Here is a 23131-nt window from a genome sequence, read left to right on the forward strand (position 1 = left end):
CAGCTTTGGGAACATGTCAATCAAGTACAATATTAAAAGAGCTGAATGTGAATATATATCAGTCCCACCCTCCCTAACTTTGACTTCCCCCATGAGAAACTCTAATAAATACGTGCTTACTTTTGTGTATCTCTAGAAATTTGGGATGACTAAGTTTTGAACACACAAATTATGAGTCACTCCTAATGGAGTCAAATAGGAAAAGAAGAACTGGGAGGTGAGAATAGAAAAATGAGGTAAAGCAGATGCATAAGAAGTAGAGGTCCTGGCATTGAAGTTTTGATAAAGTTAAAGTAGATGAGGGCAGTGGGTTAAATAGTGTGCCCCCAAAATTCATGTCCACCCACAACCTCAGAATGTGACCTTATTTGAAAATAGGGTCTTAGCAGATGTAATTAAGGTAAGGATTGAGATGAGATCATATTGGATTAGAACGGCCTAAATTCAAATGAGAGTGTTCTTATAAAAGGCAGAAAAGAACACAATGACACACACAGGGAAGAAGGCCAGGGGACGACAGGAGCAAAGATTGGAATGATGATGCCACAAACCAAGAAACTCCAGGAGACGCCGGAAGCTAGAAGAGGCAAGGAAGGGTTCTCCCCTAGAGCCTTTGGAGGGAGTGTGGCCCTGCTGACCCCTTGGTTTTGGACTTCTGCCTCCCAAAGCTGTAAGAGAATAAACTTCTGTTGTTTTAAGTCACCCACTTTGTGGCAATTTGTTTCAGCAGCCACAGGAAATGAATACAATGAGGAAAAGTAAACCAGGTCCTTAGAACTGGGAACAAGCCTGAGAGGAAGGAAGCAGCTAAAATGGAAAAAAGGAGTTGATGGTATACGCTTCTGCGCACAGATACCAACGCCATGACTGAGATTGTAAACACTGGAAGCTGGATAGAAGGGTTGAGAATTACCTGCTGAGCTGTGCTTCATTGGTTAAACAAGATTATCCTAAACTCTTTCCATCTCAAGCACCAACTTACTTGACCTCTCTGAATTATGGCAGAATTTAAGAAAAGTAACGCAGCTGTGAGCCAGGGAGCCACGCCTGGCAAACCGAGTGGGCTGGACGTCAGGCTCATTGCCCCCTTGGCCAGGGCCAACCTGCACCCCGTATCCAGTGGCCTGCGGGCAGAACTAGGGAGGTGGGGAAATCAAAAATTCCAAGTCCTCAAGTCAGGAAGACATTGAATATGTGGATGTAAAATGAGACTCAGAAAAGAAAAACCTCTTTGTATGCATATTATCTGCAACAAATCAAAACAAATATGCAAGCATCTCCTTGAAACTGCTGGGAAGAAAATGTAACACATTTTTTTGTGAGTCAGGGATGGTAAGTGGAAATTGAGTACCACATCCGCTACTACTAATTTAAGATGTGCAAAATGTCAGTCCCATTGCCTTTATTTAGACATCAGTCTTTATGATTAATGTGAAGATAAAAAGGCTGTTCATACATTACCCCCACTCAGAACCTTATTTTCCCACAACATCTCAGTTCTGCAAATGCAATTTTCCCATCTCCCTACCAAAACACCAGCAGAGATTCTGGGCTGATGAAAAAGCATTTTCAGGTCCCTCAACTGGGGCGGACCAGCTAAAAGGCTTTACATGGGATTGTGTGGACATGCAACACATTCTGCACCAAGCACCCCAGTAATTTGCAGCATCTCCCCCCACCCACCCATCTTGTTGCCTGCTCCTCACCCGTTGGATGGCAGAAACTACTATGCGCCTGGTGTTCAAGTAAGCATTTGATGAACTAAACCAACTGAAGGGAAAGGTTGCCTGAAGTGAAGGCTGTGAGAGGAAGAACCACCCGAGGGGCACCTGGAAAATGGGCACTCCACTGTGACTGGAGTGTTTGGGGAATGGGAAGCGGTGCCGCAGAGGTCTGTGCAATCACGGACATCGTGTAAGGGGTTCAGACTTCATTTTGTAGGCAATGGGGAGCTATTAAAAGCGAGCATTTGTAGTGTTTTAGAAAGTTCACCCTAACAGCAGAAAAGGGTGGATGTTTTGCGGGGAAGATGATGGGTTAAGTAAAATAAAAACATAGAAAGGGAGGAAAAAAGAGCAGTTAGGAATCCAGTTAACACTGTTTCAGGCAAGAGATGAAGAGGGTCTGAACTAGAGGAGCAGGAGTGGGAATGGAGAAAATTTGAAAGACGATTAGATGTAGAATCAAGATTTGGATGATCTGTCGGATGGGCTATTGTTCCCCCGCTACTCCCCCACCACCTGCAAAAGCAGAATCCAAGTCAGAGGTTTATGTGCAAGTAGTATATTTGAGCAGCAACCCCAGGGAGCAGGAGTGAGAGGTCAGGGCGGTGGAACAAGAAAGGAGGAAAAAGCAATACTAGGATGTGTGACTATGTTAAGGACTAGTGCTCCGTACATCTGAGACCCTGGAGGAGTCACAGGAAACGTGTTACCCGCAGGCTTTCATCCCCCATTGGTTCAGGGTGTCCCCACGGGCGTCCACTGCCTTGCACTCGGTCGCCAGGCATGTGTGGGCACCGAGCAGGCCCCGGTTCCTCAGGTGTCCTACATCAGCCCCCGAGAAGCCCCAGGTGAGAAGGGAGAGGTGCCTGAGGTACTTTCTCACTGAGCTCAGCTTTATATTTTACTACCCTCAACAGCACCTTTTTCCTGCTTTTTGACCAAGGGACCCTCCATTTTCCTTTTGCACTAGGCCCTGGAAATTGTATACCTGTCCTGCCTGCGATTCCCACAGAAGCGGTCACTCAGTCCCAAACACAGGTCCTACCTGATGACAGGTAACGTGTCATCATCCTAGTTGGAAGCCAGCGGGGTGTGTGTGTGTGTGTGCGCGTGTGTGTGTGTCTCCAGCTTGCACCAGCTCCGTGTGTGGGAACACGGAGAGGGTGGCGGGGCGGGTGATGGAGTCCAGATGTGGTATTACTGCCACCCTGTGTTCAATTCCACGCACAGCACAGAGCTCCAGGAGGCAACTCACAGGCGGGGGCCTCTGCGGCTGCTTCCAGAAGTAAGTGCTAAGGCCACCCACACTCCACAGCCAGGCTGGCACACAGAAAGGATTACTAGTCAACTGTTGGTGGTTAAGGAAGGCAGACTACCTAGACACACCATTTCAGAGCCAGGGCTGAAAACGCTTGTGCGTGTGTGTCCCTGTGCCTTTCTCTCTCCCTCCACATGTTTTCCTTCACTCCCACCTTCCTCCTCTGCGTAGTTTCTCTCACAGCTGTCCCCACACATGGACCACTGGACCACCAAAAGGCCGAGAAGTTTGGTTCTTTTGAGTGAGACCATATCCAGCCCTCCACATGTGGGAGCCCCTCTGGAGAGCGCCGCGTGGGGAAGCACTGCAGGGGCGAAGCGGGGAGGGTGTTCAGGTCCCGGCAAGCTGCCGAGTCAGCGTGGGCCAGACAAAGACTCTAGGGACAGGCAACGCCAAGTAAATATTCTGACTGTGCAGCTCCGGGGTCTGCAGCCAAATTAACCCCGTTAGTTACCAGTTACAAAATAACAAAAAAGAATAATTAATTAATCCTCTCAAAAACAGAGAGGTTAAGGAAATAATCAGTCTTGTAAGCGGTATAGACTAGACACCAAAGGAACAACAATTTATTGGATAATAGACGCTGAGGAGCCAGAGACGTGCGGCCCGAAGGGAGAGTGAACGCCTTGGCACCAAAGACTAACCAAGCCTGTATCTCCGCATTCTTCATTTCTTCCTGCTTTGTCCTGGGCTCTGACTGCGCCTGTCCCCAGGGATAAGCAAAGGCTATGGACAGGGACCAGAGCACGACCCCACCCTTCCTGTCCCTTGAGAAACACATTTTTTAGATAGTTTGGGTGAAATAATAGAGGCTTAAAAACACAAGGGCAGGCTAACATTTTTAAATCAACTTCAAATTTTTTCAGTCTACAAGTAATACATGTAAATTAAAAGGAAATTGGAAAAATTTAAAGAACATGAAAATAATCAGTAATCTGGTCACTCACCTATTACTCAGTACTTGAGCGTATTTCCTTTTAAATCATTTTTCTATCTACCTACCTACCTACCTATCCATCTATCTACCTACCTCCCTATCTATCTATCATATCTATCTAATCAACTACATCTGTATTGTTAAATATACATATATATTTTAAATTTGGAACCCATCAGATTTTTTAAACTAGAATTATAACATGTGATTTCTTTGTTCATTTAACTCTCCCGCTACTGTTAGTCTTTTAAGTTATTCTTATTATAAATAATCCCATATTAAGTGTCCTTATATGTAAATTTTAGAGTTTCTCAGTATTTCCTTGGAATAGATTCCTAAAAGTGGCATAACTGAGTCAATAGATAAAAACTCTGAAAAGACTCTTGACAAATTTCTTTGTAGACAAGTTATGCCAATTTATATTTCTACCACCAGGATATGAAATTACCTATTTTCTCACACCCATAAGAACACTGAATTTTTTTAACCTTTGTTAATTTGCTAGATTAAATCATGTCATTGTTTTGATTTGCATTCTCTTGGAAACTAGTGAGGTTGAATATATATTTTTTTTAAAGATTTTATTTATTTTTTCCCCCCAAAGCCCCAGTAGATAGTTGTATGTCACAGCTGCACATCCTTCTAGTTGCTGTATGTGGGACGCGGCCTCAGCATGGCCGGAGAAGCAGTGCGTCGGTGCGCGCCTGGAATCCGAACCCGGGCCGCCAGCAGCGGAGCGCGCGCACTTAACCTCCAAGCCACGGGGCCGGCCTCTGAATATTTTTAATGTTATTACACATTCTGAGAATTGTCTACTGGAATTTAAGTGTTTAAAAATATATTCATGTATATTTTCTTCTGTTTTTTAAAGGCTTTCTTAGCATTTAACTCTTTAATTTATCTAAAATTTATTTTGGTATATGGTAAGAGGTGACGATATAATCAAAAATTTCATTCCCAAATGTTTAACTAGCTGTTCTAGTTCCACTTGTTCAATGACTTTTGTGCTTCCTTTAATATATAACCTAATTCTAATTATAATGGGGTTTCTATATAGCCTATCTATTCCAGTCCATTTACCTGTCAGTTGATTTTGGCACCAGTACCACACTAGTTCAATCACTATCGCTTTATAATATATGGCATTTTAATATCTCGTAGGGCAAGACTATTTATTATTTTCCTTTTCCAAAAATTTCATAGCTTTCTACCTCCCTCTGGTCCCATTTATTCTTTTATCTATATTTTAGAATTATTTTAAGTTAAGAAAAAATCCGTTGGGGTTTTGATTGAAATGGCACAAAATTTATACATTAACCCATTGGTATGTTCTGTAAGGAAGGATTCCCCGACAGTGGTCAGGCCTTTGTCCTTGAGCTGTGGCTTCTCCAGAGGACAGCGTGGAATGGGGATTAAGAGCACGGGCCTCGGCCCGGGACTAGCTCTGTGAGCTTGGCAGGTCACCTAATCTCTCTGAACCTATTTCATCATCTATACAGTCGTTCCTGTTATTTTATTAGGCCCAGAATCAACATGGTGACTACAACAGTCTCTCACAATCAAATCTCAAAACATTGAACTCTTAAATTTTACTCTGTCCACCCAAAAAGTAACTTTCAAGCCTCCAAAGGAAAGACTATAAGGAAAAAGCAAAGGCAATATAACTAGCAATGATGGATATCTCCACCTGTATCTAAATCTACAATCCCCAACTGAATATAAGCATCAGTGGGGCACGGATTTCTCTTCTGTCACTCCACCTCACACACACATCAACAGTGGTACATAATAGGCACTTAATATGTATTTGTTGAATGAATAAAAGAATGAATGATAATGGTTCTCCTGATCCTAGAATTCCAGGACAGTAAGGCCAAGAGGCTTCCCCACACTCCGTCAAATGGCCAGGGAGAATCGCAGACTCCTTGGAAGAACTCAAGGTAAAGTGAGCCTTCTTTAGGCCTTGCCAAGTTCCCCCACACACTAATGGAGGAGGGTGCATTCGGGGAAAAATCTTAGGCTGTTTTACAAAACCAACACAATTAATTAAAAAGACCTTGGAGTCTTATCTCACTATCTCAGAGCTTCCTATCTTACCAGCCATTAAACTGCTTTTCTCTCTTCTTATAGGGAAAAAAAGCCTAATAAGATAATAATGCTATTTAAGATATTTGTACACACATGTTTACAATAGCATTATTCACAATAGCCAAAAAGTGGAAGCAAAGCAAGTGTTCATCAACAGACGCATAGAGAAACAAAATGTGGTATATCCTTACAATGGAGTGTTATTCAGCCATGAAAAGTAATGAAGTATGACCCATGCTACAACATAGATGAACTATGAAGACATGTTAAGTGATAGAAGTCAGTCACAAAACAAAAAGTGTATGATTCCACTTATATGAGGTACCTAGAGTGATCAAATTCACAGAGACGGAAAGCAGAATGGTGGTTGCCAGGGGCTGGGAGGGCAGACAGAATGGGGAGTTATTGTTTAATGGGTACAGAGCTTCAGTTTGGGAAGATAAAAATGTTCTGGATGGATGGTGGTGATGGTTGTAAAACAACGTGAATGTACTTAATGCCACTGAACTGTACACTTAAAAATGGTTAAGGGGCCAGCCCTGTGGTGCAAGCAGTTAGGTGCACGTGCTCCGCTGAGGCGGCCCAGGGTTCACTGGTTCGGATCCCGGGCACGCACCAACGCACTGCTTGGCAGGCTATGCTGTGGCAGGGTCCCATATAAAGTGGAGGAAGATGGGCACGGACGTTAGCCCAGGGCCAGTCTTCCTCAGCAAAAAAAGAGGAGGATTGGCAGATGTTAGCACAGGGCTGATCTCCTCACACACACAAACACAAAAAAATGGTTAAGATGGTAAATTTTGCTTTGTATATTTTACCACAATTTTTTAAAAAGTTACTAATGCTGTTTAAAATTGCTTTCAGAACTAGTTTTACAGAAAGGAAGCAAAAGGCCACTGTGCAGAAAGCTGTCTCACACATTTAGTGAGCTGATTACAGAAGATGACCCTCGATTGTGGGGAGGGAGAGAAAGGCATTACGTGGGCTAGAATTAGGAATAGACACCTGCCTGACACTAGTTTTCTGATTCTACCGTGACACGGGCTCATGCTGTCCTTTCCTGACGCCTGGCCTCAGTCAATCCCTCCTCAGTCCATTAAACATGTTCCAATAAACTTGAACCTCTAAAGAAAAGAGTCTGCATTCAGCTTCTCTTTCCAGAAGGCTCCTGTTCAACAACGTAGAGGTAAATAGCACATGGGCCTCACTTCATCTATCAACACATCTAAGATACAGGTCTTCGTCAAGGTGATATATACTTCTTGATACTCTTCTACCAGAACAGTAGGTGGGTGGTACTTGCCTTACATCCACACAAAGAAAAGGGGCCCTCTCAAAGGGTTCATTGCAGACCAAGGGCATCTGCTGTGAAGACGACCTGCAAGTTCCCTGCACTACAGACTGAGAAGAGCAGTTTTTAAATGGCAATGCTCCCCCTCCCCGCCCCCAAACAAAATGTTTCAAGCCCTTTTCACCTAAAGCTCCAATACAGAATACATACTTAAAATAATATATAACGCTAAACATATAAATGGGAACTATCTTTACCATCAACGTCATCAACGTGATCATTATCACCATTATAGTGGAGAGGAAGGAGAGATTTGCAAAATCTACAGGAGGGATGACAGAGAAAGAGGAGTCGGCAATAATACTAGGTTTCTGGCAAGTGGTACCCTAAACTGAACGGAGTATAGAAGAGGAGGAGAAGCAGGTTTAGAGAGACCAAGAAAGTCTTAGGGACAGAGAAATTGGTGACGACGAACTGGTAGGTGGTGGGGGCAGGAGGAAAGAAGGTGTGTAGGAACGAAGGCAGTTTAAAAGGGTGTGCAAAGCGGACGGAAAGGAATCCACAACTGAACAGCTTCACACTACAGCATCAGCACCAAGGCTGCTCTCCCCGGTTTTTCATTTGCCCAAGTTCCGTTCAACACCGCGAGAACGCAAACCCAGGAACTAACCCTCCTTCCCGTAGGCTAAAGACCCGCCCACCACCCCGCCCCGCCCATTGCGGCCCAGGCCCCGCCCCTCTGTCCTCCCTGTATTCGGCAGTGTCAATAAAGTTGCAGCGGTTTGACGTTTGCGGCGGACAACATGGCGGCCTCCATGCTGAGCTCTTTGCTGCGGACCGTCCGGCAGGTCAGGCCCGCGCCTTTACCCCCACCTCTCCCCTCCCTCCTGAATCTCCAAACCTGCGGGTCCCCCACTACTCTGCCACCTGTAGCGCCCAGTGCGGACCCGCCCAGGGGTCCTCCCTCTGCCCACTTCCCTCCTCCGGCTTGATTCAGGGGAGGTCCGAGCCACAGATGTCAATGTGGTATTCATAAGCGTAGTATAACTGACTGGCATTGAAAGCTGCAGATGGACTCCGATTTATACGGAAGTGAGTGTAGGTGGAGAAGAGAAGGGGTCCGAGGATTGAGGCCCCAGGGACTCCAGCGTTGAGATGAGAGCCGAGCAAAGGAGACTTGAAAGGAGCTCAGCGAGGGAGGAGGAAAGCCAGGAGAGTGTGGTGGCCTGGAAGCAGACATGACACAATTCACAATTTTCAAGAGTGGTCAACTCTGCTCAAAAGTGACACGTCAGTTAAAAGAAAGGCTGAGAATTGACTATTGGGTTTAGCAGCGTGGAGGTTGTTGGGACCTTGATCATAGCAGTTTCTATGGCGTGGTGGGGGCGAAAGCCTTCAAGAGAGAGTGGGATAAGCCCTTGAAGATGTTTTGCTGCAAAGGGGAGCAGAAAAATGGGTCAATAGCTCCAGGAGGAGGTGGGTTAAGAGTGAGTGTTTTCTGTTGTTGTTGTTTTTTAACATGACAGAAGTAACTGCATTTTTGTGTTCAAGGGAAAGATCCTGTAGAGTAGAAAAAATTGATTATGTGGGAGAGGGAAGAATTGCTGGAGCTGTACCCTTGTGCAGGCAAGAGGTGATGGGTCTCATGTTCAATTGTTTGGTCTTAGGAACACGGACAGTTCATCTGTAATATTGTTGCCCAATAGAAATATAATGCCAGGGCAGGCCTGGTGGCATAGTGGTTAAATTCGCATGCTTTGCTTCAGAGGCCTGGGGTTCTCAGGTTCGCATCCCGGGCGCCGACCTATGGTACTGCTCATCAAGCTATGCTCTGGTGGCGACCCACATAAAAAATAGAGGAAGGTGGGCACCGATGTTAGCTCAGGGCCAATCTTCCTCAGCAAAAAGAGGAAGATCGGCAAGGGATGTTAGCTCAGGGCCAATCTCCCTCACCAAAAAAATAAATAATGCCAACCACATATGTAATTTAAAATTTTCTAGCAGCCACATTAAAAAAGTAAAAAGCAGATGAAATTAATTTTAATAAGAGATTTTATTAAACTCAGTATATCCAAAATATTATTTCAAACATATATAAATATTATTTATGATATATTTACATTTTTTTCAGACTAGATCTTCAAAATCCGGTTTGTATTTTACACTTACAATACATCTCTGATTGGATGCTAAATTTTCCACCATTAAAATAGAAAATTTAGTCCTACCAAAACAATAAAGTTGTTTAATGTTTACTGTGCTTCAGTTTAAATTTTTAAAATAATTAAAATTAAATAAAATTGAGAATTACATTTCCCAGTTGCACTAGTTACATTTCAAGTGCTCACTAGCCATATGTGGCTGGTGGCTACTGTATTGGACAGAGCAGAGAATGGAGAGCATATGGTTACAGACGCTGGTAAGTGGGTACATGGAAATTCTCTTCGGATTGCTTCTTATTTCATAATTAAAGAGAAAGTGGAATTGAGGCCAGGGAATTGAGGATGTACAAAAGACAGCATTGTATTTATGAACCATGGAATTCAGGCTGGGTAAGGGGGAAACAGGAAATCAAAAGCTGAGAGACAGTGAAAAGCTGGTAGGATCAATGGATTATAAGTCCCAGTGGGGTTGTTTTGGGGATGTTAGAAGGAGCAAGCTAGAAAGAGGTGAGAGTCAGAGAATGAGATACACAAAACTGAGATAATAGGAAGCTTGCGCTTATTAAGACCTAGGGCATGGACGTGAGTAGGTAAAGAAGAGCGGAGGATAAAAATCACTGGAGGAGTGGAGTTCAAGGAATGGAGAGATCAGAGTATAATTTCGTGTGTGTTGAGATCACCAGGAATTAAGACAGGAAGAATATTGCAGAGAGTGACAGTGAGGATCTAAATTCAGTAAAAAATGAAAGCTGGCGGGGAGCGCTGTGGTAGATGATGGCAACAGTGAGGGGTGGTGGGAGGTATAATTCAATGGCCTGAGAGTCAGAGCTTCCTTTCAGGAAGGAAGGAGGCTCTGGAAGCTGCAGTGAAGAGCAAATACACCTACCTACCTCCATGCCCAGTGATGGGAGAAAAAAGAGCTGCAGGGGAAGCTATCAGCACAGATTCAAGATTCAACTAGGGTAAAAATCTGAAGGGATGTTACGAGAAGAAGCTGAAGATTGAGAAGATTTTGATGATGGTAGACCAAGAGTTGAAGAGGACCCAGTGGAAGAGTTTTAGGAGGTGAAGAGGGGTGAGAGAGAGGGCAGGACAGGATGTGTACAGAACACAATAGAATGCAGCCTTCGTATATAAAGCACTGTTAGAAACTGATATGAAAATACAATATGATGGAGATGTGGGCAAGACATAAAACATTCACAGAAGAAATAATATAATAGACCAATAAATGTTTTATTTTAAAAGTATATTACTTTTATAGTCAGAAAAAAAGTTATACAAAAAAGAATGAAAGATTTTTTTTTTGTAATAAATAGAAACCTGTTAGGAGATAGTAGAGAAGTTGATTAGGAATAGTTTGAAAAAGAATTGAAGGAAAAAATATTTAATTTTGGTTTCTAAGTCTCCTTAACTTTCAGTTTCATAGGCAAAAGCAAACCTTACATTGTCCCTCAACATGAATTCTTTCTTCTAGCCGGAATGATCCCCCTGGTCTCATGAATGTACCTTGTTCAATTCCTCTTTTGGTTTGGACAAACTTTACTTTCTCTCCCCCTCCCCCCACAACCGTGTCAAAATTCTGTCAGTCCTTCAAAGCCTTGCTGAAGCCCATTTTTCCGTGACGCTTATTTTCATCCACAGTGATCACGGTATTCATTTGACTCAGTCATGTGTCAAATCGATATTGAAATTCCATTCATGCTTGTCTTATTTTCAAAAGTTGGGTGTAGAATTGTTGTATTTCCCCATGAGACTTTCAGTGTTGAAGGTGCTCAGTTTATCTTTTGTTAATAGATTGAAAAAATGTTGGCTTTCTAGTATAGTATTTTCATTTTCAATTTTATATTCTGTATAATGCCATGCATATATTTCTTCTATAAACAGCTTTTATAGGAAGCCATCATTATTTTCCATAGCTGCAATTTAATAAACAAGTAATGTTTGCTCTGGTTTGGGAGAGAATTGAGTTTGCTAGTGGCCTATACTCTCTATGCCTGTACTGTCAGTCAGAACTGTAGACTATCACCATGTAAACATGTGACAATAAGAAGCCTCTGTGTGTTATTACTGGACAACTAGCGCTAAGAAATATTAGGTAAATAATAATTTCAAAGTACCCTTTGACCTAGCAGTTCTGCTTCCGAGAATTTATCCTGCTGATATATAGGAATACGTATGAAACGATTTATTTGGAGGTTGTTCACTGCAGCATTGTTTGTAATGATAAATGTGAGGTGTAGTCCAGCTGTCCACCCGTGGTCACAGGTTACATAAATTATGATGCATAAAAGATAATTTCCTTCGACCTTTCTAAGTTCCCAGCTGTGGCCCCTGTGAGACAGATTAACAAGAGAAAGCATGCAAATTTATAAGTTTTACGTGACACAGGAAACTTCATAAGGAAATGGAGACCCACAGAAGTAGTTAAACCTGGGTGTGTTTATGCTAGGTTTGATGGAGAGTGGACAGTCGCGGGGAAATGTGCTGGGATGAAGGGTATGGGCTGAGGGTAGTAAACTGGGGGAGGCTTAGCAAGGCCTGTTCATTCAGATCCTCTCAGTGTCCCTCGTCTTCAGAGAGAAGGATGCCCCTTTCCCCCTGGACGTAGGGAGGGCACCTCTCACGGGAGGGTCTTACTACGCGCTTCAGGGAAAGGTCAGAAAGTCCTTCTTGCACGTGCCATTTCTCAAATTCCTTTTTTTGAAATAGTCAATATGCCAAGTTGCCATATTTTGAGTTAGTGTGTCCTGAACCGCATCACATCCATACAGTGGCATATTATGCAAGCTAAAGAAAATGAGGAAGCTTTTTAACATATGTATATGGAAAAATCTCCAAGATATATTGTTAAATGTGAAAAAAAGGAGGAGAGGATGAAACAAGGGAGAGAGAGGGAATACATGTATTTGTATAGACAAAAGTCTCTGGAGGGATACGCAAGAGACTAGTAACAGTGGACACCTTTGGAGGTGGGGGTGGTTACTGGGCAGACGAGGAATGAGGTGGGAGGGAGACTCCACCGTATGTCTTTTTATATTTTTTTGATTGTTGAACCATACATATAACTATTAGTCTAGGTAAAGGTCAAACAGAATTATATTAAAAATATCAGAAAATTTTTCACCTTCCAACACACGTTATTGAGTTTATATTAATTACCAACATTTTGGCTTAATGTACATCCATAACAGTTATTTATTCTGAATTAAGAAGTCTATTACTTTAAGTTACTAAAGTGATCCAAAATTATTAAAAAAAAAATATTAGGTCATCTATAGTGATTAAAAGAAGGTCACAGGATGGGGGACACTGGCAGAGCCTGGGTCTGACTATCCTTTGCTTGTTTCTTGTCTCTGTGTTTCAGATGGTTCCTTCATCAGCTTCAGGCCAAGTTCGAGGTTACTATGTGGACTGGAGAATGTTGCGTGATGTGAAGAGACGAAAAATGGCCTATGAATATGCAGATGAGAGGCTACGGATCAATTCGCTCAGGAAGAATACCATTTTGCCAAAAGACCTTCAGGTTAGCTAATTAAGATGAGTCCCTATCTACCACAAGATCATTAACTCAGATCACTTTTGATACCGTTTGTTGTGATTTAGTATCAATATAATTTCTGAAGAATATGATCAAATACTCCCAGTCAACATAAACAAATACTCTTGAAACTGATTTTGTTGAGTTTCAGATTAAAGAGAACTTTTTACTCCTAACTAGCCTTTTAACTGTTTCGTTAGGTGATCCTTAGAAAGTACTCGTGCATGGTAACCACACAGAAATTGGGCAGTTATTTTGACCTGAGGTTTCTCCCCCACTTCATCCCAACCTTTCACCTCTCAAGGCGTTGGGAGGCTTTGCTGATGTTTGGGGCCATGTGCCTAGCACGTGGCCTAACCTGTTCCTTGCCTGGGGCCATTCCTAGCCTGCCTTTCTGAACTCCCTGTGTGCTGAGGTGGCCTTCCATTTAGGTTAGCTTTCTTGTCACACTCCTTAACTTGAGTGAGAGGATGTCAGCCCTGTTTGACCTCCTGAAGCATAAGGTCCTGCACCTAACTGGTGACAAAGACACCTGCATTCAAGAGTCTTACCAGGGAGTATAACTCAAACTCAAGGCCACTCAGCTTATCAAAAGCTGAGAGTGAAAAAAGAAAAAAACAGTTTTAGAAGCTGGCAGAATAATATACAGGCCTTTCATTACTGTGGATTCTTTTAAATCTTGTCTAGATTAAGCTGGATGAGCAGAAAACAGAATGCCCTGGACCACTCTGTTATGCTTTTACCATAATGGCATTAAGCTACCTCCCTGTGTTTAGGTGGGAATAAGAAGTAGCCCCTAGAAACTCAGCTCAGGATGTCGTGGAGGACCTTATTTATGAAGACCCCAGGAATGTCTCTCGTCTGAGAACCCGCGATAGCTGTGTAGAGACTCTGTGAGTGGTGGAAACTGATGGTGGCTCCATGTTGCCTGCCAAGTAGCTTACAAGTCAGATTTATGTCCCAGCTCTAACACATTTACAGGCTTTCACAGCACACTCTTTTGTCTCCTTTTCCCTTTGCCCCAATTTCCTCATTTGTAAACTGCCTTAAATCTTGTTGGGAATAAGGAGAGGTATGTATGTACATATGTACATAATCTGTAGCTATTCTTCAAGGTCTGCTGCTGTGAAACTTTACTTCATTCTTCCAGCCTGGTCCTTGCTCCTCTCCAGGTCCTTCAATAGCATTTACTATCTACCATTCATTGACTTAATTGTGTTGTTTTATATAATTCTCTAAGTATTTCATAATGGCAACATGTGCATAACCTTTTGGAGAGCAGGAACTATGCTTAGTGCTTAATAGTTTATGTTAATTTAGTGGCTTTCATATGCATTTTCTCATTTAATTTATGTACTTTTAATATGTTAGAGTAATTATTTTGCTTCTACAGTTTAGCACAGGGTCAATCATACTTGTCAGATTAAAGTGAATATAACACACACACACTAATATGCAGACTTTTAAGCACATATATAAGAATAAATCTTTACTGACAAAACTTTAGCGCAAGCTACTGCAATAATCTCTCTTTTTCTCCTCTCAGCTATATATATATATATATTTTTTGTGAGGAATATTGGCCCTGAGCTAACATCTGTTGCCAATCTTCCTGTTTTTGCTTGAGGAAAATTGTCTTTGAGCTAACATCCATGCCAGTCTTCCTCGATTTTGTATGTGGGACACCTCCACCACATGGCTTGACGGGTGTGTGTAGGTCTGCACCTGGGATCTGAACCGAGGCACCCCAGGCCACCGAAGTGGAATGAGTGAACTTACCATTATGCCACCAGGCTGGCCTCGCCTCTCAACCATTTTTGCCCTTACCAGATTCATTCTTTACATTGCAAATAATCTTTTAAAAATGTAAATCTCATCTGCTCACTCATCATTGCTTCTCCAGCAGTCAGAACCTTTACCACAGATGTCAAGGCTCTGTGGGATCCTACCCTTCCTCCCTCTCCAGCCTCATCTCAAACCACATTCCCTCCTACTTGATCTTTAGCCCAGAGGTTTCAGACCTTCATGATTCACAAATCATATGGGAAATAACCTAACTTTACATATCAAGGAACTAGAAAAAGAAGAGTGAACTAAACCCAAAGTAAGAAGAAGAAAGGAAATAACAAAGATCAGAGCAGAAATAAATGAAATAGAGACCAGAAAAACACTCAAGATCAATGAAACTAAGAGCTGGTTTTTTTAAAAGATAAAATTGATAAACTTTTAGCTAGACTAACAAAGTAAAAAAGAGAAGATTCAAATAAATAAAATCAAAAAGGAAAAAGGAAATGTTACAACCGATATGACAGAAATACAAAGGCTCATAGGAGAGTGATATGAACAATTATATGCCAACAAATTGGATAACCTAGAAGAAATGGATAAATTTCTAGAAACATACTACCTACCAAGACTGAATTGTGAAGAAATAGAAGATCTGAACTGACTGATAATAAGTGAGGAGATTGAATTAGTAATCAAAAACCTCCCAACAAAGAAAAGCCCAGGACCATATGGCTTCATGGGTGAATTCTTCCAAACATTTAAAGAAGAATTAATGCCAGTCCTTCTCAAAGTCTTCCAGAAAACTGAAGAGGAGGGAACACACCCAAATTCATTTTACGAGGCCAGCATTACTCTGATACCAAAGCCAGATAAGGACACTGCAAGAAAAGGAAACTATAGACCAATATCCCTAATGAATATATATGCAGAAATTCTCAACAAAATACTAGCAAACCAAATTCAACAACACATTAAAAGGATCACATATCTTGATCAAATGGGATGCATTCCTGGGATGCAAAGATGGTTCAACGTGTAAATCAATAAATGTGATACACCACATTAATAGAATGAAAGATAAAAATCATATCATCTCAACAGATGCAGAAAAAACATTTGACAAAATTCAGCATTGTTTCATGATTGGGTCTAGAAAGAACATACCTCAACATAATAAGCCCATAGCTAACATCATACTCAACAGTGAAAGGTTGAAAGCTTTTTCTCTAAGATCAGGAATAAGACAGAGATGCCCACTCTTGCCACTCCTATTCAACATAGTACTAGAAGTCCTAGCCAGAGCAATCAGGCAAGAAAAAGAAAAAAAAGGCATCCAAATCAGAAAGGAAGAAGTAAAATTGTCTTTGTTTGCAGATGACATGATCTTATATATAGAAAATCCTAAAGACGCCACCAAAAAACTGTTAGAACCAATCGATGAATTCAGTAAAGTTGCAGGATACAAAAATCAACGTATAAAACTTAGTTGTGTTTCTATACACTAATAACAAACTATCTGAAAAAGAAATGAAGAAAACCCATTTACAATAGCATCAAAACCAATAAAATACTTAGGAATAAATTTAACTAGGGAAGTGAAAGATCTGTACACTGAAGAGTGTAAGACATTGATGAAAGAAGTTGAAGACATAAATAGAAAGACGTCCTGTGTTCATGGATCAGAAGAACTAATATTGTTAAATGTTGACACAAAGCCATCTATAGATTCTGTGCAATTCCTATCAAAATTCCAATGGCATTTTTCACAGAAATAGAGAACAAGTAATCCTAAAATTCATATGGAACTATAAAAGACCTCTGAATAGCCAAAGCAATCCTGAGAAAGAAGAACTAAGCTGGAGGTATCCCACTTCCTAATTTCAAACTTTATTACAAAGCTATTGTAATCAAGGCAGTATGGTACTGGCATAAAAACAGACACATAGATCAGTGGAACAGACTCGAGAGCCCAGAAATAAACCCGCGCATATATGATCAACAAATATTTGACAAGGCAGCCAAAAATACTGAATGGGGAAAGGATAATTTCTTCAATAAATGGTGTAGGGGAAACTGTAGGCAAAAGAATGAAACCGGACCCCTATCATACACCACTCACAAAAATTAACTTGAAATAGATTAAAGACTTAAAAGTAAGACCTTAAAATGTAAACTTCCTAGAAGAAAACATTAGGGGAAAGTTCTTTATCATGGGTCTTAACAACGATTTTTTAGATTTGACACCAAAAGTGTAAGCAACAAAAGCAAAAATAAACAAGTGGGACTACATCAAACTAAAAAGCTTCTGCACAGAAAGAAACAACAGCATGAAAAAGCAGCCTGTGGAATGGGAGAAAATATTTGCAAACCATATATCTGATAAGGGGTTATTATCCAAAATATAAGGAACTCATACAACTCAATAGCAAAAAAACAAAAAAGTCCGATTAAAAAATAGACAGATAACGTGAATAGACATTTTTCCAAAAAAGACATACAGATGGCCAACAGGTACATGAAAAGATGCTCAACATCGCTAATCATCTGGGAAATGCAAATCAAAACCACAATGAGATATCACCTCACACCTGTTAGAATGGCTGTTATCAAAAAACATAAGAGATAGGAGTTGGCTAGGATATGGAGAAAAGGGAACCCCTGTGCACTGTTGGTGGGGATGTGAATTGGTGCAGCAACTGTGGAAAACAGCATGGAGGTTCCTCAATAAATTTAAAATAGAACTACCATATATGATCCAGCAATTCCACTTCTCAGTATATATCTGAAGGAAATGGAATCACTAGATAGAGGCAGAAGAGATATCTGCGCCATCATTTTCATTGCAGCATTGTTGACAATAGCCAAGACAGGGAGGCAACCTAAGTGTCTGTCAGCGGATGAATGTGATGTTCATTCAGAGAAAATGTGATATATACACACACACGGTACAATACTATTTAGCCATTAAAAAAGAAGGAAATCCTGCCTTTTGCAGTAACATGGATACACCTTGATGGTGTTAAGTGAAATAAGTCAGACTGAGAAAGACAAATACTGCATGATCTCACTTATATGTGAAATCTAAAAAGCCAAATACATAGAAACAGTAGAATGGTGGTTACCAGACGCTGGAGGAGCAAGGGGAGGACAGGGAGATATTGGTTAAAAGGTACACATTTTCACTTATAAGATGAATAATTTCTGGGGATCTAATGTACAACATGGTGACTATAGTTAACAATACTATACTGTATACTTGAAAGTTGCTAAGAGAGTAAATCTTAAATGTTCTCATCACACAAAAAAGGTAATTATGTGGGGTGATGAAGGTGTTAACTAACTTTATTGTGGTAATTATTTCACAATATATACATATATCAAATCCTCACGTTGTGCACCTTAAACCTACATGATGTTATATGACAATTATATCTCAATAAAGCTGGAAAAGAAATCATATGGGGAGACAACAGGAACGCATTCACATATTTTCCAAATGACTTAAACAAAAATGTATGTATTGACCCTATTCATTATAGCTCAAAACTAGAAACTACCCAGATGTCCATCAACTGTAGAATGGATAAATGAATTACAGTATATTCACACAACGAACATTACCACCAGTGAGAATGAACAAATTATGATACATGCAGCAGTATGGATGAATCTCACAAGCATACTGTTGAATGAACAGAAATGAAGTCAAACAGAAATGAATAAAAAAGAATATATACTTTATGGTTACGTTTATATAAAATTCAAAACAGGAACACTCATCTGTGGTGCTAGTAATCTGGTGAGCCGTTGGCCAGGAGGTCAGTGACCGAACGAGGCACAGGCTGGGCCTGGGTGCTCAGAATGTTGTTTCTTAATCTCGTTGCGGGTACAAAGCTGTGTTCTGTGTGTGCAAAGTTACTGCGCTTTACAAACTTGTGGCTTGTGGATTCTCATTTATATTGTTTCAATTAAATTTTTAAAAATTCATATTGGGAGCATGTCAAACATTTCTGTCACTTTTCTGGCCTATTTGTTTCTACTCAGAGGTTTGCTACCGTGTCCAGGGTTCTTTGGCCAAACTCTGGCTACATTAGTGAATCGAGCCCTTTGTTCTCTTCCTCTAAGCATTGGCTTAAGCATCTAGAATAAATAAATGCGTACAATCTGTGTAATGTTGTTGTGACTTCCTTTAGGAAGTGGCTGATGAAGAAATTGCTGCCCTCCCCCGGGATAGCTGTCCCGTCAGAATCAGAAATCGGTGTGTTATGACGTCCCGTCCACGAGGTGTGAAGCGGCGCTGGCGGCTTAGTCGTATCGTCTTCCGTCACTTAGCCGACCATGGGCAGCTGTCTGGGGTCCAGCGAGCAATGTGGTAATCAGCTCCAGAACCTACTGAGCTTGCGGGGAAACCGGTTCTGGCAAGAAGACTTTTCTAGTAGACAAAATCCTACTTTTCATAGGATTGAGTATAGGAGTCTAGTCTATCTGATGCTGGTGACAGTTAAATTACTTTTAAATTTTAAATGAAGTTTGGATCTGTCAGTGAATTCTGGCTGTCAGTGAATTATCTTTTCTCTTGGACTTGAACATACTGTTCCCACGCATGGTGCAGAGAGCAGAGTAATAAAAATATTTTCTGTGAAGATATGCTCTGTGTGCTTGCCTTTTCCTTCAAGTTTAATCTTTTAGTAATATATAAGGGTTCCTGTATTTTTTAAGGGCATTATTTCATAAAGTAGTATAATCTTATAGTTAATCCAACTCATTGACATGTAGCTCGACTATGGCAATTTCAAATCCTGGGCTGGCTGCCTTGACCTGCAGAGCTCACCTTACTATTAGTTTAGTTTATTGTTAGAGAAACAATACCTTGGAAGGTAAAGCTGATGTTCTGGGATATCTAACTAACACTCAGTTTGTGTGATGGCTGAACAAAAGACAGAACCACCAAGTGTTTTCTTGTTCCATCTTCAAGGGCCCTTAGAACAAAATATGTCACTTTAAGCCCTTGAAAATCTATCCAAAAGTTTTGTTGGAATAGTATATATTCCCTGTATTCATGTTTATTTCATCTGTAGCAGAAATGAGTAAAGGTTGTCTTGTGCAGTAACTCAACAGTGTCATCAGCCCAGTGATAAAAATGTGCCCGTAGAAATACAGAATCACCTACTTAGGAAAGTATTCCTGGAGCTGACACCTGAACTGAAGTCAGGAGCAAGGGGTGGGGAGATTGTTTGCAGAGGGAACAGTGGAAGCAAAGGCACAACAGTGTCAAACAGTGACATTGCAGTCACTTCAGTGGAGAAATATGAAGCACAAGACAAGGCCATGTCGTGCAAGATATCACATATGAGAAGGGGTTAAGATTTAATTTCAATACCAGCTATTGGAGAGTTTTAAGCAAAGGAAAGACATCATCAGTTTGCTCTACAGGTAACTGACAACCATGTGGTAGATGGCCGAGAAAGGAAAGGGCTACAAGCAAGATGACCAGTTTAGAGGATGTCTTGTTCAGGAAGACTAGGGTCCGAACTAAGGTAGTGGGATTAGCGAAGATGAGAGGACAGATTTAAAAAATATTTAGGAAAGAAAATTGCACAAGATTAAGAGACTGCTTATATCTAAGAGGTAAAGAGGGCTCTCTAGGTTCCTAGTAAGGGTGACTAGATAGATAGATGGGAGAAGGCAACTCCACGATAGAAAATATGGGGAAAAAAGAATGGGTTTGGGGGAACAGAAGCTACGTGAGCTCAGGTTTCAGTCGTGCAGTTTGAAATGCCTGTGTCATGCCGATGGAGAAGTCTCGTGTGCAGCCAGATAGCAGTCTGGAACTCAGATGGAGGTGAAGTAATGAGAGGGAATTATCGTGATATACCTTGGATTCATATTTCCTAAATTTATATTACAACTTACCAACTGGAATGCTCTAGCTAATGTCCCAACTAGTAGCTAATATTAATCAAATTATAACTAGAACATCAAATTTGCTGATTTTCGCCATTTCATTGATAGGACACCTCCCACCTTTTCATTTGTCTGACCCGGGGTCCGAGTGTGATCTATGTATTTCATTTGGTTGCTATGTCTCTCTCTCTTCCCTTTTTCCTTCATGTCACTCATTGGTTGGAGCCAGGCGATTTGTCCTGTAGAATCTCTGACATTTGGCTGTTTGCTGCTTCGTGTGTCCTTTAACTTACTCCTGTCCCTACAAACTGGCAGTCACATCCAGAGGCTTAACTAGATTCAGATTCAATTTCTCAGGAATGAATTTTCACGTGTGCTGTTTACTGTCACATCAGAAGGCACGTATCTGGTTGTCCAGCTTTTAGTGGTGACTGATCAGTGGGTTCAGGTGGAGCAGCCTGATGTTTAAAGGTCACCATTTTTTTTTTTATTTTTTGCTAGGAAAGATTCATCCTGAGCTAACATCTCTTGCCAATCTTCCTTTTTTTTTTCCACTCCCCAAAGCCCTAGTGTATAGTTGTATTTTCTAGATAGAAGTCCTTTTAGTTCTTCTATGTCAGCTGCAGCCACAGCATGGCTACTGACTGACAGACAAGTGGTGTGGTTCTATGACCAGGAATCAAACCCAGGCCACCAATGTGGAGCGCACTGAACTTTAACCACTAGGCCATCAGGGCTGGCTCTAAGGTTCACCATTTATTAACCTGTCACCTAATGACTTTAGCATTTCATTGGTGATTGTTACCCAGATCTATATTTCATTAAGGATTTCAATGGTGATTTTCTAAATCCCACCATTTCTTCTGCATTAGCTGGAATTTTTGTTTCCTTTATCAACAATTTATTTCCCTGAAATACATTTCATACAACAAAGACCATATAAATGCATGATTCTCTGTCAATTTTCAGAGTAAGACTTGGTGCTCACATACTTCCCAAGGTAACAAATGACTTCACTATCATAATGAACTCATCGATTTTCTAAATATTTAATGTTTCAATCCACTTCAGACATTATTTTGATGCTTGAATTAATCCTCCCACTGCCCCTTATCCTCCCACTGTTGGGTCCTATATCCTGTTGGCTTAATATTTGATATTTCCTTACCTTCTGGGAGAAAATAACCCAGTCTTACCTTGTATTATTTCCTGCCTCAGGCACTTTTCCAAGGGTCCCTGGTCCATCTGGTAGGAAAGGGCATTTAGAGACCACATGTGAGCACTAGGATGCTGCTCACTGCTACTGAATTTTGAATTGTCATTGCTTTTAGGCCCTTTTGGTGGGCCTTCCTAGGATATGTGTATTTTTTTAAAGATAAAAATAATGGCAAGTTTATATTGATTTTATACTTGTAAAAATCTTAGCTCCTAATGATAACCTAATTATTACCTTTATAATACATAAAAATAGTTTCAATATACTACTGGTTTTTCTCCCACTAACAAACTAGTGATTAGAGTACGGTTCTCTTGTCCTTAGACTCCATCTCACTAGTGATGGGGTCAAAATACCGTCTTCTAAAGTCACTTGAAAGTAACGTTTTTATAACAACTTGGTATGTGTTAGGTTTGTTTTCAAATTTTAGGGTTTTTATATGGCTTTTAAATTGTTAACTGTTAGGTGGTTCCAAAGTCAAAACTATAGACAAAGGTACATTCGCAGAAATACGATGCTTCCATCCCACCTCTTTCCTTCTCCTATTGGTAACCATCAGTTGTGGGTTTACTCTTCCCGTTTCTTTTTGAAATATATGCAAATACCTGTGTATCTGTGTATTCACATCACCCTTTCCAATAGTAAGATAGTTAGGTGGACCACTGCTCTGCATCTGTATCCTGTGATTATTCTCTATCAGTATAGAATATATATTATCTATGTATATAGAATATAGAAATAGAGAAATACTCTTCATTTCTTTGGGTGACCATAAGTACTCCCTGTGTGGATGTTCCACTTTATTCAGCAAGTCCCCTATTAATTGACATTTGGGTGTTTCCAATCTTTTGCATATATCATGCCAAATTTTTGCCAGTGCTATCTTTGGGAAAGAGCCTAGAAGTAAAATTTTGAGTCAGAGAATACATACATATATAATTCTGGTAGATATTACCAAATACCCCTCTATATGAGCTTTAAGCTTTTCAACCTTTTCATTCCATTCTTCTATGTATTTCCCCATACCCTCAACAGTAACTCAGTGTTAAACTTCTGGAGTTTTTCCAAAAGGTAATAAATAGAATTATTACTATTTCTCTTCTGAACAAGGTGAGCATCTTTTCATACGTTAAAAGTCACTTAGATTTCTTTTTCTATGAACTGT

At 40.8% G+C, this 23131-nt stretch overlaps 1 protein-coding gene across 1 annotated transcript; it reads left to right on the forward strand.

Annotated features, from left to right (window-relative positions):
- The first annotated feature begins 8137 nt into the window (after nucleotides 1–8137).
- On the forward strand, nucleotides 8138–19493 carry MRPS14 (mitochondrial ribosomal protein S14). Its single transcript, XM_058540013.1, has 3 exons — nucleotides 8138–8203; nucleotides 12885–13043; nucleotides 19040–19493. The coding sequence occupies exons 1-3, from the start codon at nucleotides 8159–8161 to the stop codon at nucleotides 19220–19222; spliced, it is 387 nt and encodes a 128-aa protein (XP_058395996.1). The 5' UTR covers nucleotides 8138–8158; the 3' UTR covers nucleotides 19223–19493.
- Nucleotides 19494–23131: the final 3638 nt, after the last annotated feature.

The sequence above is a fragment of the Diceros bicornis genome, chromosome 4 (genome assembly GCF_020826845.1).
Source record: "Diceros bicornis minor isolate mBicDic1 chromosome 4, mDicBic1.mat.cur, whole genome shotgun sequence".
NCBI classification, from domain to species: domain Eukaryota; kingdom Metazoa; phylum Chordata; class Mammalia; order Perissodactyla; family Rhinocerotidae; genus Diceros; species Diceros bicornis.

What these genes read in the sequence shown, in the direction of transcription:
- MRPS14 (XM_058540013.1), top strand. Translation starts at nt 8,159, where the DNA reads ATGGCGGCCTCCATGCTGAGCTCTTTGCTGCGGACCGTCCGGCAG. An exon ending in TGCTGCGGACCGTCCGGCAG is followed by an intron (nt 8,204 to 12,884) that starts GTCAGGCCCGCG and finishes TCTGTGTTTCAG; the next exon opens with ATGGTTCCTTCATCAGCTTC. An exon ending in TTTTGCCAAAAGACCTTCAG is followed by an intron (nt 13,044 to 19,039) that starts GTTAGCTAATTA and finishes GACTTCCTTTAG; the next exon opens with GAAGTGGCTGATGAAGAAAT.